The sequence below is a fragment of the Euprymna scolopes genome, chromosome 7 (assembly GCF_053919585.1).
Source record: "Euprymna scolopes isolate OS-2025 chromosome 7, ASM5391958v1, whole genome shotgun sequence".
NCBI classification, from domain to species: Eukaryota; Metazoa; Mollusca; class Cephalopoda; order Sepiida; family Sepiolidae; genus Euprymna; species Euprymna scolopes.
The window spans coordinates 19,886,995-19,902,841 of NC_136488.1; the positions used below are offsets into that span (position 1 = coordinate 19,886,995).

The 15,847-nt window shown below is 35.0% G+C and overlaps 1 protein-coding gene across 1 annotated transcript in view; it reads right to left on the minus strand.

Annotated features, from left to right (window-relative positions):
• LOC145279623 (ankyrin repeat domain-containing protein 13C-like) overlaps nt 1–15,847 on the minus strand; it is a 219,796-nt gene that overhangs the window by 18,110 nt on the left and 185,839 nt on the right. Inside the window, exon 8 of the mRNA XM_080130834.1 lies at nt 3,520–3,587. Coding sequence (XP_079986960.1) covers nt 3,520–3,587 — 68 coding nt within the window. The remainder of the gene's footprint in view (nt 1–3,519; nt 3,588–15,847) is intronic.

A 15,847-nucleotide genomic window follows, 5' to 3' on the forward strand; every position in this document is an offset into this window, starting at 1 on the left:
GTGTTAAAAATGTTAACTCAAATAATTAGATAATTGTTAACAGCATTGATCCTTCATTTGGATGAGCCATTGCATTCCAACTAGTCAAACACATTAGCATGGCCACACCGTGATCAAACATCAATTTTAGACAGAACACATATACAAAGACAATCATACATCTTGCCTGATGCTACAATAACTATCATTTGATCATATTTTTTAGAGAACACATCAGAGATGTGCCATGAACTGATATCTTCTCTCTTCCTACTGAACAGTGTGCCAATGAGACAACTGAATGGTGTAAAGCGGGCTTTGAAGCACAGGTTCTCACACAGAAGTATTATAGCAAGCACCATTCACCCCCCCCCCCATGCTGTCATTGCACAAAGACAGCATGCATTCCGCCGGTGTGCACGTGATAACTCATATGAATAGGCAAAAATTCGTAGATTCTAGAAATCATTGTAAGAGTGAAATAGCAACAGCCAAAAGAAAGCAAGTTGAAATAATCAAGTTTCGCATTGAATCGCAAAAGATAGGAACTCGTGATTTCTGGAAAATCTATAATAGTGTAGTGAATAAATGGCAATCAGTAATTCCCCCACTGAGCAACAACCAGAAGTTGGCATGCACAGCAATGGAGAAGGCAAAACTGCTTGCCTGGCGATTCGCTTCCAACTCCACCTTAGAGCCAACAAACAACTCCCTCCCAAATTTCCCTATGCGGACTGAAGCCACATTAGATGATGTAAATATCACCCCTTCTCATATTTACGATATCATAAAAAACTTAGACACCTCAAATCCCTGCTATACTAATTAAGAAATGTTCAGCCGAGCTAACTCTAATACTTTCCAAGCTCTACAATAAATGCCTTGCTGAATGTTGCTTCCCTAATAGCTGGAAGATGGCCTCTGTGGTACCAGTTTCTAGGAATTCTGGTGAAAAAACAGACTCAATTATCACCCCATTAGTCTCCTCCCACTCTTCACTAAAATCTTTGAGACCTTAATTAATCAAGCACTAGTTCACCACCTCGCAAAAGCAAATCTCTGACAAACAGTATGGATTCAGGCAATTTTGTTCTACTGCAGATATTTTAACAGAACACATTTACCATGTACTGAATAAGGCGGGCGAAGCCAGGGCTGTAGCCCTTGATATATCCAATGCCTTTGACAAAGTCTGGCATAAAGGGCTGCTAATGAAAATTAAATGGTACGGTATAACTGGACGTATACTAAATATAATTAGATCCTTCTTAGACAATAGGGCCATCCAGGTTGTCTTTGATGGATGTACATCCAAGCAGCATTACATTAATGCAGGAGTGCCTCAGGGATTGATCCTTGGACTACTATTATTTCTGATATTCATTAATGACCTCTCTGATAATATTGTGTCCAAGATGGGTATATTTGCTGATGATACAATGTTCTATAACATGCACGAGGGAAGAACAGATGTACACAAATCCAAGACAATGGCAGAATCGTTAAAAATGACCTCCAGACTATAGTGGAATGGGGCCGCAAATGAATGGTAACATTTAATGCTAGTAAAACTAAGCTGCTCTCCTTTAACAATTACAAGATGCTTCTCCAACCCCCTATATCCATGACAAATAGCACACTACCCGAGAATTCTATCTTCAAACTCCTTGGCTTAACATTTGCGAGCAATATGAACTGGAAAAAATACATAGAGGACATTGCAAAGGCTGCTGCAAAGAAGGTGGGTTCCCTCTATTGAGCTAGAAGACTACTCACACCCGAGTGTATCCTGTACTTTTACAAGGCCACCATTTGCCCATGCATGGAGTATTGCTGGTGCATCTACCACTAGATAAAGTCCAAAAAACAGTTGTCAATCTAATCGGTCCCATTTTATCAACTAAGCTCCAGCCCATGTCCCATCGCCGCAATGTTGCATCTCTGTGCCTGTTTTACAAATATTTTAATGGGATGTGCTCTGATGAACTCGTTTCACTTGTATCTCTGACAAACCCGCTTAGCAATAAGATCTCACCCCTTCACTGTTGATGTCCCTAAAAGCCAGAAAGCTTTCTATTCTAATAGTTTCTTCCTTTGAACAGCTAGACTTTGGAATTCCCGTCCTACTGCCTGCTTCCTTGACTATACTGATATGCAGAAGTTTAAATGTAACATAAACAAATATCTTGTTAATCTTTCCTAATAGTAGCCCCTTATGTCAAAGTGGTGATATGCTTTGAAAGAGGTTAACATGAATAAAAAATATCTAGAGTGCTGACAAAAAATCGTACCATAGTAGCTTTTAATAATTAAAAACAAATACTTTTTTTACCTTTTTGATTGAACGTAATGTTAAGTCTCCAAAATAAGAACCATTTGATTAATATTGCCTTTGACCTTACAACAGCTGCAGGATTGGCTTAAAATATAGCATCTCATATTGTAGAATTAGTAATGTCAAATCCTATTTGACCTATTGTATTCAATTATGCAAATACTATTGGGAAAGGTATGACTCCACAATCTCCACCCCCAGTTATGTTTGATTTTTTTTTTATTATTATTTTATAGCCTTTGTGGGTTATTTAATGCTAAATCCAGTAATTTTGGGAAAAGTTTTTATGCTCCAAGTTCTTTATATTTTCAGATATTTATATATGGAGTTTGGTTTGGTTGTTTTGCTTTACAGTATTATTTAATTTTCAGCTTATTTAATGCCGAATCCAAAAATTTGAGAAAAAGATTCTTTCTTTATATATTCAAATATTTATTCATGGTATTTGTTCTGTAGTTATTTTTGACTTTGTAGAACATGATTGAGTTTTGCAACGGGAAAGAGAAAAAAAAAACATGGTGCATTTTTGATCAGGAAGTCAGTATTTTTAGACAGTCTGATCTGGTAGCACCATATGCTCTAACAGGTATTACCACTCCGAGACAAAGTGGATGTGGGAGCAATGGTAACCAAGGGGCAACCCCACATACTATACAGCCTCGCCACTAAATGGCTTTTAAAAGTTATGCACAGGATCCCCACCCCCAATAATAAAAAAAAAAAAAAAAAAAATTATGAGGAACCTATACAATTTTATTGTTAATAACAAATGTGTTTCAGCATTAAATAATTAAAAAAATGTGCCATAAAACAAGCAACCAGCTGGGTCAAAATTTTATACAGATTCAAACATGGTTAAGTTTCCACTCATCTAACAGATGAAAGGGTATGGTCTATGAGTGGTGAAAATTCTAGAATAGCCAATAGAAATTTTTTAAAGATGATTCTTCTTTTTAATGAGGTGGGAAAAAGCAGCCATATTTGGCTGGAGATTTTACTACTTAGATTGACGATTGAGTTTTTTTAGCTGAAACGTATATACATTCTGCCATTATATTTGAAGAGAGATACATTGAGAAGATAATATACTGAGAACACATGAAAAATTTTAGATGGAAAAAAAAAAAAAAAGACCCCAAAGCTTTTGATCAATCTTATAAAAAAAAAAAAATTGTTTTAAAAATAAATTCTGAAATTCTACTGACCTTTTTCGTGATTCTAACGTAAGTCCACATATGTTGTAATAATCGGCTGGAAATTGACCCACCATTTCCTTAAGAGAAGAAAATTTTTTAATATTCATTATTTCTATAAAAATGTCTCTAAATAAACAAAAAAAAAATGTAAATAAACAGTTGGAAAAATAAAATATGTGGACAGTCATATTTTGGAACATTCATTTTCTTTCCATATTTCATTTAAATTATTACATATGAAAAATTGACAATATGTTACATTTAATATGCATCATTTCTGTGAAAATGGGTCCGTAAAAAATTTATTTTAAAAAAATGTAAATTAACATTTATTTGAAAATATTAGTTTATAAATATTTTTAATTATATTTAAAAATAATATGTTGTATCAAAATGAAATAAAACAAACAAGCACAATGTAATTGGGCAGGAAGGAGGGGGGGGACGTGTCAGCAAATTAACTAACGCCTACTTCTATGATGTGTAATGACGTTCAAAACAGGAAATGGCTCAAGAAAGTTAATGTGGTCCGCTGAAAAGCCTTTTCATCAAATGAACAAGGTTTTTAAAAAGGTTGTTATGCGTGATTAGCAGACAAAGTTTAATTCAACAAATGTGTTCCAACATTAAAAGATGAATAATAAAAATTGACTAAAGTCGATAAAAATCAACAATCAAATAATTTAGATTTTCGTATGACTTTTATGAATAGGTTGTATCAATCAACTTAACTGTTGAATCTTTTTCTAGCTATGTCAGTTTGAGCCAGACTGAATTTGGTGACCTAACTTGTGACAAAGTTTGAAATCCTATTCATCTTTGCATCAAGTTTGTATTATAGAATCCCTCCAGTTGTTAACTAAAGCTAACACTAAGTATCATACATATCTTAATTTTAACTACTATACAAATAAAAATCATGAAGACATTAAACTTTTTAGTTTCTAAAAAAATTTTTTTAAATAATAAAAATGATAGTAAATTGTATTCTATTAAAAAGAGGGGGGGGGGACAAAAAAAAAAAAACACCTTTAGCTGGCTCTGAACCTGTTAAATTAGCAGGACATCCAATGAAACTTTCTAATGTTTTGGATATTTTTTTTTGTTGATTTAGTGATTGAAAAGGATTTTCATGAACTTTTAATTTCAACTCATTTTGTAAAATGTTTAATTATATATTTACTAGCAAAGATACCCGTGCTTCGCACGGAGCTTTGTTGCGCACTCGGGTACCAAAATCTGTGGGCACCTTTCCAGTAAGTTGATGTTGTAAGAGCAACGATTGCATAAGGTGATTAACATTTTAACTACCTCTTGTAGTGACTGAAATTCAATCAGGAACTTCACAAAACATTTTCATCAAAAAGGAAGGTTACTTGATGTTACATAGTAAATTTTTCATTGAAGTCATTTTCAACTCTTGCTTAAATTTTATCTTGCACATTCAATACTAAAAACTTACCACAATCAGATCATGTCAGTTTTTCCTCATATCCATTTCTCGAACTTTTCACTAAAGAGCCTCAGGGTAAACTACATTTCTGCTGCTTTGATTTGGAGCCAGAATGTAGAGTTTTTCTGAACTTCCTGTCCGGCTGATGGAGACGTAGAACATACCGTGACTGAAGCAGTCTGATGTCAAGTCTACGCCAATGGTGTTAAATGTCTGACCTTGACTTTTGTTTATGCTCATTGCAAAACACACCTTCACAGGAAATTGGAGTCTCCGGAATTTAAATGGAAGTACTGAGTCCGATGGAACTAAGGGGATCCTTGGCAGTAGAACGGTTTCGCCTTTGTAGGGACCACAGGAAATGGTGGCCTCAAGTACATTGGTGTGCAATCTGGTGATAACACATCTGGTTCCGTTTGTTATTTTTGGCGGTTCCAAGGATCGAAGAATCATGATTGGCGATCCAATTTTGAGATTTAAAATGTGTGGAGGCATTCCAGATATCTCCAAAGAGTTTAAAAACTCCACAGGGTAGTGAACAGCTTCATATTCATTAGTAGCTGAATCAACTGACTTGTATTGCTTTGTGTCTCCTGAAAATTCATCCATTATTGAATTGTTCAAATGATTCACATTGCTGTTTAATGGCGAAATAATAGCCCTCTCAGCAAGCCAATCCGGTGATTTTCCATTGTTTTGCAGGTCTGGGTACACTTTGTCTTTCAGTTGCTTCTGATTACCGACACATTTACCAAGCGCAGTTGGAATCTTAATTGTGTCAGGTGAAGAAGTGATAGGAAACTGACCATTACCGATTTGGAGAAGCAATTTTGAGAAGTCTGCTGCAGCTGTGTTATCAGAGATATAGGCTCTCATATTAGTAGTCAGTCTCTTCACTATAACGTGCCTCCAGAGATAGGATTGTTTCAAACTTGCATTGACAATGTTAGCCCTTGTGCCATTTTTAACCACTGGGAGGATTTGACGGAAATCACCGCAAAATAAGGTTGGAATGCCACCCATGGGATTCTTGTTTCCTGTGATGTCTTGCAGTGTTCGGTCAATTGCTTCATAAGCACTCTTGTGCGTCATTGGGGCTTCGTCTACAATGATTGCAGAGGTGTCTCTAATTACATTTGCCAAGGCTGAGTTACCAGTAATTTTGCAAACTGGCTGATCCATTCGATGAGTATTCAAGGGTACTTTAAAAGTGCTGTGAAGAGTGCGGCCACCTTGTAGTAGAGTAGCAGCAATGCCACTGGATGCTGTTGCAAGCACAATCTTTCTCATGGATCTAATCTTTGCAAGGATCAAATTGATTACAAAAGTCTTGCCCGTACCACCTGGAGCATCAAGAAACATCATGTTTTTGTTCATTTCACCTTGTGCTTCCAACATTGCCATGAATGAATTGTAAACTTCTCTTTGAGAATCGGTCAGTTTTTCTTGCATATTTTCTGCTTGTAGGGAAGTTCTTCAAGATTATAAGTAACTTCACGTTGATACTCTCTCGCGAGTCTTTCATCTCTCCCTTGCATTGGTGCAGGTAATCCATAGCTTGCCAATGGTTGACCGCACATAAGGAGAACTTTTTCTTCAATTAGACAAAGAGTTTTATTGTAGATGTCCTCATTAAAATCTGCTTCTGGATTGTTAACTTCTTGCCTGTATCTGTGAAGAATGTCTTCAGATATTACATCACGAAAAGCCATCCAGATCTCAAGAGGATTTCTTGGCTCACAGGCTGTTAAAATTATCACAAATAGGCTTCGCAAATTTGAAGGTGATTGAGTGGCACTTGCCTCTCCTACTGCTTGATGCAAGTGATGGTCATTTTCTAGAAGGCCTCGAGCAAGGCACGCTGCTCTGTATGTTTCAAACACCTGACCATTGTATGCTCGCAAATTTTGAAATGAAGTTGGACCAGCAACCTCATTGAGCAACAGGCGTAAGAAATAACACTCCCCTGCTTTTGGACTAATCGTGTAGATTCTCCCAATGCATGGTGCCTTCCATACATCATCATTTTCAGTACCTTCAACTTGTACCCCACGCATTCTTCTCATCCATTTCTTTGTCGATTTGTTCCAAGTGTAAAACTCAGGGACTTCTACGTATTTGAGACCCCTTGCAAAGTCATCCTCATGGCAGAGTTGAAAAAATGCTGTCAAAGTTGTGGCAGGCGGTGGACCTTGGGCTCGTTCCAGAGCAGTATCAGCTGAGAACATGACACGCTGCCCATTTTCAAGATGAACAGAAAGTTGTACAATTGGGGGGAAATGTTCATGGATGGGATGTTCCAATATCCTCCAGGCTGCCTCTGAACTGCCGACATACCTTGCATTCTGGAACTGCTGGATCTCATCCACAATGTGACTTTGTACTTGGCCTTGTTGGTTAGCTGCTCCATCAGTTCTTTGTAGTTCAAACACTGCTTGATCACATCCTTTATTCACGTATTTGAGGACATATTTGATGCTTTGGATCGAGCTGCAAATTTCTACGTTAATGTGAGCGTTGAACTGCTGAAGGAGGACCTTGTTGTACGGAACAATCCACTGGTTTGTTATTTCTTGATTAACATACCGACCATTTCTCTTCATCCTTATTGTACCAGTCTGGCCTCCATCTTCTGGTTTTCTTCGCCTGTACTTGGGGTAAGAGTCTTGGCCTTGCTTGGTACACTGAAGAAATTCTTTTGGGTATTTTTTGGAACATTTGTTGTCAATCATACATGGACAATTTGGATTAAATGGTCCACAAGGTCCATGCACCATATGTGCCATCACTTTAGCATGAAGATCAGGATCTTCCTCTTTGTCAGGGATCTCTGCAGATATGCAGAGATCCATTTTTTCTGGTAGAAGTTTGTCCTCTGGGGCCTGCCAGGTGAGGATGTGTGCATGCGGCAGTCCTCTTTTTTGATATTCAATACTGTACAGGAAAGCCCTCAACCTGCCAAATCCTCCCTTTTTAATAAATTCAAGTAACTTTTTTAGCTTCTGCCTGAAAACCCTGGCAACAATATCTGGACGATCCTGAGGGTCTTGCCCTTGAAGACAATTTTCTGTAATTTCTGTCCACTTTGGATTTGTTGTGAACATGATGAAGAGGTCGGCTCGGCCCATTCGCCGAACATATGCCATGGCATCACTTTGATGCTCAAACATGTATCGAGGGCCTCCTGTATAAGTTGCCGGAAGTACAACTCGTTGACCAAACTGTTCTGGATTCCCATCCTCCCTAAGAATTGAATCTCTCAAGTTGCTATAATTGTCAGCTCTCAGGGTCTGTTGCTCACGCCTCAGGAACTGTAAACGTTCTGTTTCAATCTTGCAGTACACATCCACCAGCCATTGTTGAAATAGCCTTCGGTACCAGAGAAAATAGTTTCCAGGCCGAGTCATTAAATGGTACGAATAAAATTGCTGTTGGGTAACTTTTCGCCCATTGGATGCCTTCATGTAGATGTTGTAAGATGGAGAACCATAGGGGTACATTAACGGGTACATTAAAGTATCGTAGAGGGGATGTAGTTCGGAGATCCATTTTAATGTATCATTTCTAAAACGCAAGACAATATCCCGGTTAGCTGTTGGTTCATTCTCCATTAATATTCCAATCTCATACGTTGTTGTTGGAGCATTGAATCGCCGTGGATGCTCTTCTTGCGGCCTTCGGTCTTCCCTTATGACAACTTTATGTTCTACCAAGTGTTCTTCTTCAATCCTCTCCTTTGTTGTTTTCAGCTGACAAATAAAGCTGTTGTTCTCATGTAAAAATTCAGTCAGACTTTGGAGAATGTCTCTATTGAGTCTACTGTCACGTCCCCGATTATGTAGTTCCTCTTCCAGACTATCCAAGAAGTAGACTTGAATAAACTTTGCTGTTTCATCTTCAGGTGGTAAAAGACTCCCAATCTGGTGGCAAACCTGGCCTCGAATTCTAAAAGAAGGATTCCACCCATGTACTGCCGCAATTTTGTGACCAAATGATGTCATTGCAAAACAATTGTTATAACTGCGTAGATTTTGCAGAAAATCTTTAGAGATGGGACCATTGCCGGAGAGCAAATCTTGAAGCAACTGAGGCAGTGGTGGAAAGCTATCAAGCACAACTTTGCCAGAAGAAGAACAACAACCAGGGGTTTCTCCTTTAAATTTTACAGCTGAGCAATGTTGACATACTTTGTCCATTTTTCCTATATCAGCTGTAGTGAGAGAGTCATTTTTGTTGTAGAGCAATCCTTTTCTATTGCAGTGTTCTATTTCATGGTGTCTCAAAGCAGTCATTCGTTGTCTAGCTGCCTCGTTTTCTGTCAATTGCTGGGGCAAAGTCATACTCTCTCTCCATGCAGCCTCTCGTTGTTGCCCTTGGTATAGGCGAAAGCTTCGTTGGGTTTCCGATTCATTCTGATGTCGTTGAGCCACTCTCAACTCACCTTGTGTACGTCTACTTACCTCATATAATTCATTCGATCGTAATATTGCTTCTCTTTCCAGTGCATATCTTTGCCTTTCTTGAATTTCATCTTGTGATGAATTTAACCGCCTTACAGCATGTCTAGTTCTGTCAGCTTCACGTTGGGGTTCTCTTTCCAAATCTGACAGTCTTGCTCTCCTTTCTCTTTGACGTATCCTGTTAAGTTCTAGACGTCTTTCTCTATCTGAATTGTTTTCATTGGAGCGAATTGCAGCAACTCTTAGTCTATTAGCTTCCAATCTTTCCATTCTTTCTTCCTCACTTTCGTTTCTACTTCGTTTGGGTGGCATAATTTCGGTTTTAAACGGAATTGTTTAACGATATTAATGATTGTAAATTAATTAAGCGTAAAGGAAATGTATACTAACTGAAATGGACGAACTATAAATAATATTTCTGAATAGTACAATTATAAACAATTATATTGTACCTATTTACTATGCCTTCCCACGGGACAGAGTTAGACACCAGGGTCGTTTTTTAACGTGGAGAAAAGGTACAAAAATAAAAATTGTCTCAGTCGTGAAGGATTTCTCCTCCACCGAAAGAGAACAAGAAAATGAAGTGCAGCATCTGAAGAACAGATACTACACTTTGATCTTGACCAAAAGGAATGAATAAAAGCGACCTACGTGTGACTCATTACTTCCGGGTGTAAACGTCACAGTCTAAAAGTAATAATTCAAAAAAAAAGTAAATGTAAAATAAATGTAATACCAACTTAGGTTAACTAAGTAAACAGTACAATTAAAACAGTTCTATTAAAACAAATAATTACTAAGATCTAGGTAATTGTTAGTCTCATTGTTATGGTTTTAAAGAAAAAAATGTGTAAAAAAAAGTTCTGCTTTTGTGAGTACGTGTATTTCTTTTAAATTACATAACCTTTTTATTTTATTATTTATATCTCTTTTAAATTTATATATTTTGTTAGTAAACTGGAAGAAATTCAGTTGAATAAAACCTTGTTCGTGTTCTTTACGTTAAACTCATATTTCTATAAAAGGTTCATCCGGTTTAAAGAAAGCACTAAGTTTAAATAAGACTGGAAATAACTAATTCAATATATAAATAGAAAAATGAAATAAATATAAGCTTTAAGTCTTAAGATAGTAATAATCAAAATGTAATAAATTATTTGTAGTTCAAATCTATGATAAACAGGCTTTCGAAATAGGCTCGACCAGAAAGATTAAATTGGAACGAAATTATAATCTCCGTGCCATTTTCAAAACAACCCCACAAAAGTAACGATATCCTGCAGTTGGTTAAATGGCAATGGTTGTAAGAAAGATGTAAAAGAAAATGCGCTTATCTGTTTATTTTGACCTGTTTTATTTAATTAAAAAAAAATTGGCTATAACTGGAAGAGAGCGTTATGTTTTGGGGGTTGTTTAAAAAATAGAATGGAAATAAAGTTAGTTCCGTTTTAATTGTCTTTAATTGCGGCAAGCGCTAACAAAATCGAAAAATCACTGTTTACATTCGAAATGTTAACTTTTACAGGTTTGCTGACAATTATTTTACTAAATTGATTTTTTTTCATTTAAAAATAAAATTATTTATTTTTTAATAAAGTTTTATTTTAAAATATTTGTTTTTGTTTATTTATATAAAATTACGATAGTTGAATTGTATTCTTTCAATTATATTGGCAAGTAAAATATAAAAGATTAAAACGGAACGAAATTGAAATTTCCATTACATTTTCAATACAATCCCAAAACATGAAGCTTTGCTCGCCAATGAATTGTTTTGATAATATACGTAAAGTGAAATAAATCGAATATAAAATTAAATGAAAATATATTAAATAATTAAATGTTAAATAGATTTTGTAAATAGTACAGTTGAAATGATTAGAATATTTCCAATATGTAATAAGGTCGAGGTAATTAGTTAAAGAGATTTAATATAATGTGATATGCAAATGAGCATAAGTCATTCGATATGGGGGTGGTTTGTAGACTAGTATATAAAGAAATTAGGCATTGATTCTTATGTCTCCTTTAACAGAAACATCCTAAAATGGGTTCTAATGTTTCTCTACCAGGAGAGATCTTCCCTCTTACTTCCTTTATATTTCGTTGATGATGGAGAGCTGTACACACAGACAGAAACACACGAACCCTATTACTTTATAAAAATATAGATTATAAAACCTTCGAAGCCAACCTCAAAAACCAAATATTATAAAATGTAGAAAAAAAAAAAAAAAAAAAAAAAACATCCGCTACATTTTTTTCCTCTGCATTCATTCCCATCTTCAATCATTACTTCACTCCTTATTTTTTTTTCCTTCATCTCTGTTAGTGCCTGGATCTCAGTCAAAAATGTAATGTCCCAACCGACAAATTCCTAATTTTATATATCAAAACACACGCACATTTAATACATATATGATGAAGCAAGCTATAGGTGCATTCCTTCCAGACAACAGAGGACAATATGCTCAAAAAACCCTCGACATGGATCAGAACATTCAACCCAACAGACTCCAACAGTAACGGTAATTTTTTTTACGTGTTGTGTATCCTGAGCTATCTAATTCCTCATAAATAGCATTTGCTGACTAGGCTTTACAAGGCAATGATTTGTCCCCACTCGGAATATAGGTCTAAGAAAGAAGCTCTGCTCATGGAATCTATATTTAGATTTAGGCACAGATAAAGAGTGGGGAAAATTATTGACAGTAGTTTCAGCCAGACAGGTGTTTCTCGTGAATGATTGGTGAGGGGGGATGAGAGATTGAAGTTCAGACGAGCACTTGCCATGGAAATAACGATAAAACAAAGACCTTCAGATTACTGTTCTCATCTTCACGTTTCGGTCAATGCAGTCTTCAGATGTATCTTGTTTGAACCCAGGAATTTTCTGTAAAACTTGGGAATATGCATAGAATTTTAAACAGAACCCTTTATTTAATTCATGATTTATTTAATGCATGCTCTTGTTCTGTCAGCCATGACTAGGTAGAAGTCCCAAGTAGCATCGAGTTTTACAGAAAAGTTTCCCCAAGTATGACAAGATATGCCTGAAGACAGAGGTTACATCAGAATTTTTGTGAAAATAATTCTGTAGAGGAGGACAGTAGTCCAATGAATCCAAATAATAATAATAAATAATAATAATAATAATACAAAAATAAATAATAAAAATAATACAGAAACCCATATTTGCTGTACATTTTTTAAAATAATTTTGAAGCATAAATTTAGAAAGGTTAGAATGGCATCAATATTCAAAGTTTCAAATGATTTTAAAACTAGCTGCATCATAAAAATGTTGGTTATCACAATTAATTAGTAAATGAAGTGGTGATCATTGGGTAAAAAAAAAAAAAAAAAAAATGGTTTATTGTACAGAATTTATAGCATGTTATGCCTTTGGTAGATCAAAATTTTTTTATAGAGATTAAATAATTAGGTAATAAAAGTTTGAAATTCTGGTTGTTGATAAAATTGCTTCTCTCCAAAATGTTTGAAACTATGGTAGCATTCACAAAATTGGACTTTAAACAGCAAATAATCGAATCTCATATGAAGGTGTTTAGTAACGGACTATAACAAGATAAGAACTTACCAAGATGATCCTATAAGAAAGAATATTTATGGAGGTAGAGAAGAGGCAAGTATCAGTTCAGATGGAAGGACAACATTTTGAAAATGGACAGACAAAGCTGAGTGACATTCTGATAGAATCAAGGGGCAAAGAAGAATGGAGAGAATTAGTTCGAAGGTCATCTGCGTCACACTTACAGTAAGCCAGATTACAAGACATGTGAAAATATTAAATTAAAAAAAAATGTTTTGTATATCATGCTAATGACTTAAATATACATTTTGTTATTTATAAACACCCACTTTTCAAAGTCTTGCTAAAATAGTTAGATTGTATTAGTTTCTATTTCTTGCAACCCTCCACCCACTAAAAAACTGTTTTTCTAGGTACCAGATACTAATGCTGGATGTAGATAGAAATTGATAATGGTATTAATGTAGGTTTTTGTTTCTTTCATACACAAACATGACATGTTCATGCATTCAGTGGCTGAAATAGTTGCTAATTAGCCTCAGTATTTTAATTTACAAGATTTTAAAAGCTCAAGATTATATATTTCATGTATATATATATATATATATATATATAAAATTTTATAAGGCGATATTTTATGTATCGATTTTGAGTATTTACTTCAACAATGCTCAATACATGAGTAGAGCTAGGTAGTAAGTATGAAAATATATATAGCAGTTAAGCTACAGAATTCCATTTTATGCATTAGCTTGATGAGTATTCACAATGATGAAATGAACAGACGATCACACACAAAGCTCATTCAAATTAAATTTAGAATCTTTGTTCCATTTTTTGTCAAACTTCATCGAAGGATTTGGATTCTAGAAAGTGTCTCAAATTTAAGCATTTTAAGAAATTGAAATGCAAGGAATCCGAGTTAGTGTCTAATAACTATGGGTGAAATATTTGAATTTTGTTTTCCATATTATGAGTACTGAAAACTCTTTAGCATATTATCATACTCCAAACTGAAATTTGGGAAATATTTATTAATCGAGGTCTAATAGTTGTTAAAATTTCATAAAAAAGGGATGCATTTGAATTGCTAAGAAAGGCTCTAATAATGTTTGCATAAAGGTAAATTTAACTAAACATAGCACACATTATTCACCCTTACTGCTACCAACCGTTTCAAAATTTATAAGAATCAATTAGTTTTGAAGTGAACCATGTGTATACAAATATACAAACATCATATATATTTTATAAATATTTTAGAAATAATTTTTTTTTTTATTATTATTAGTTTAGATTCTAAATACAAAATCTGGAAAATGTTTGATTTTTCAGAAACTCAACATGGCCTCATAAGATATATTTTGAATTAAATTATTTGGAGAGGGGGGGGCTAAAAACATTACAATAAGTATTTTTTTTATTTATTTATGCCTTTGCAGACTTTACATGTCTCCATTTTGATTTTCTTCTACAAATTCTTTTTTCATTCCATATAATAAATTTTCTAGCAGTTCTATTTGAGGAATATATTCATCTGAAGAGACATTTAATGATCTTTCATTATTCAATGAAACATGTGTAAAACATAAAATGAAAATTCAGCCATCTGCATAAAAAAATATCAGTGAATCAATTCCATCTTTTGGTTTTTTAAACGATAGTTAATTGTATATATATATATTTTTTTTCAAATATAATTTTTTTATTTTTATTGAATTTTTACCCTAAACAAGGCACAGTGCCATTTTGATGTAGGAGGCTACTATCTAGGGAGTTGAGAAGCAAGATGTATTTACATTACACATGTCAGTACAGTCAGGGAAGCAGGGACCTGGAAGGGAATTTCAAAGTTTAGCAGTCTGAAGGAAGAAACTATTAGAGTAGAAGGTTTTTTGGCATCTAGGAATATCTGTGTAGGGGTGGGATTTAGCTGCTTGTGAGGTTTGTCAGAAGTATTTTTGTCGAGGAGGTACAAGTGCTTGAAGTTTCTCAGAGCACCTTCCATTGAAATACTTGTAAAACAGACACAGGGATACATTTTGATCGAACAGAGGTTGGAACCTAGCTGACAGTGCCAGATCTATTAGGATGACAACTCTTTTGAACACTTTCTAAGAGTGAGGGATTAATAGCAGATACATCAACCCAAATGTGACAACACTATTCCATACATGAGTGAATGGTGGCCTTGTATAGGTACAAGATACTCTCAGGTGTAACTTTCTAGTATGGTAGAGAGAGCCTTCTTTGCAGCAGCTTTGGCAAGGCCATTAATGTTTCTGTTCTAATTCATGTTCCCTGTAAATGTTAAGCCGAGAAGTTTCAACAAAGTACTTTCAGGTAATGCAGCATTAGCCATGGCTGTCGGTGGTTGAGAAAGTTTCTTGTAATTATTAAAAGAAAGAAGCTTAGTCTTATCAGCATTGAATATTACCATCCATTTTTGTCCCTATTCCACTACAGACTGGACTCTAGGGTTTCCGCCATTGCCTTGGATATGTGTTCATTTGTAAGTAAGACTAGAGGTATAAATATTTTATATACATTCAAGGTGGTCCATATAACCACCTTGAATGTAGAGAATAAACTCCTTACAAATTTACCTAAAGCAAATAAAAGTAGTGTTATACACTACTTTTCACAGATGTCTTTCAATCTACAGATCTACAGCAGATGTGCTAACTGTTATATCTCATAGGATTAACGAATCTCTTGACAAAGGCTTCCTCTCTAGGGCAATTGCTCTTGACATATCAAAGGCCTTTGATAAGGTATGGCATAAGGGCCTACTTCACAAGATTTCCAGCTACGGAATAACTGGAAATTTTTTCTCTATCATTAAATCATTTCTATCCGATAGGATCA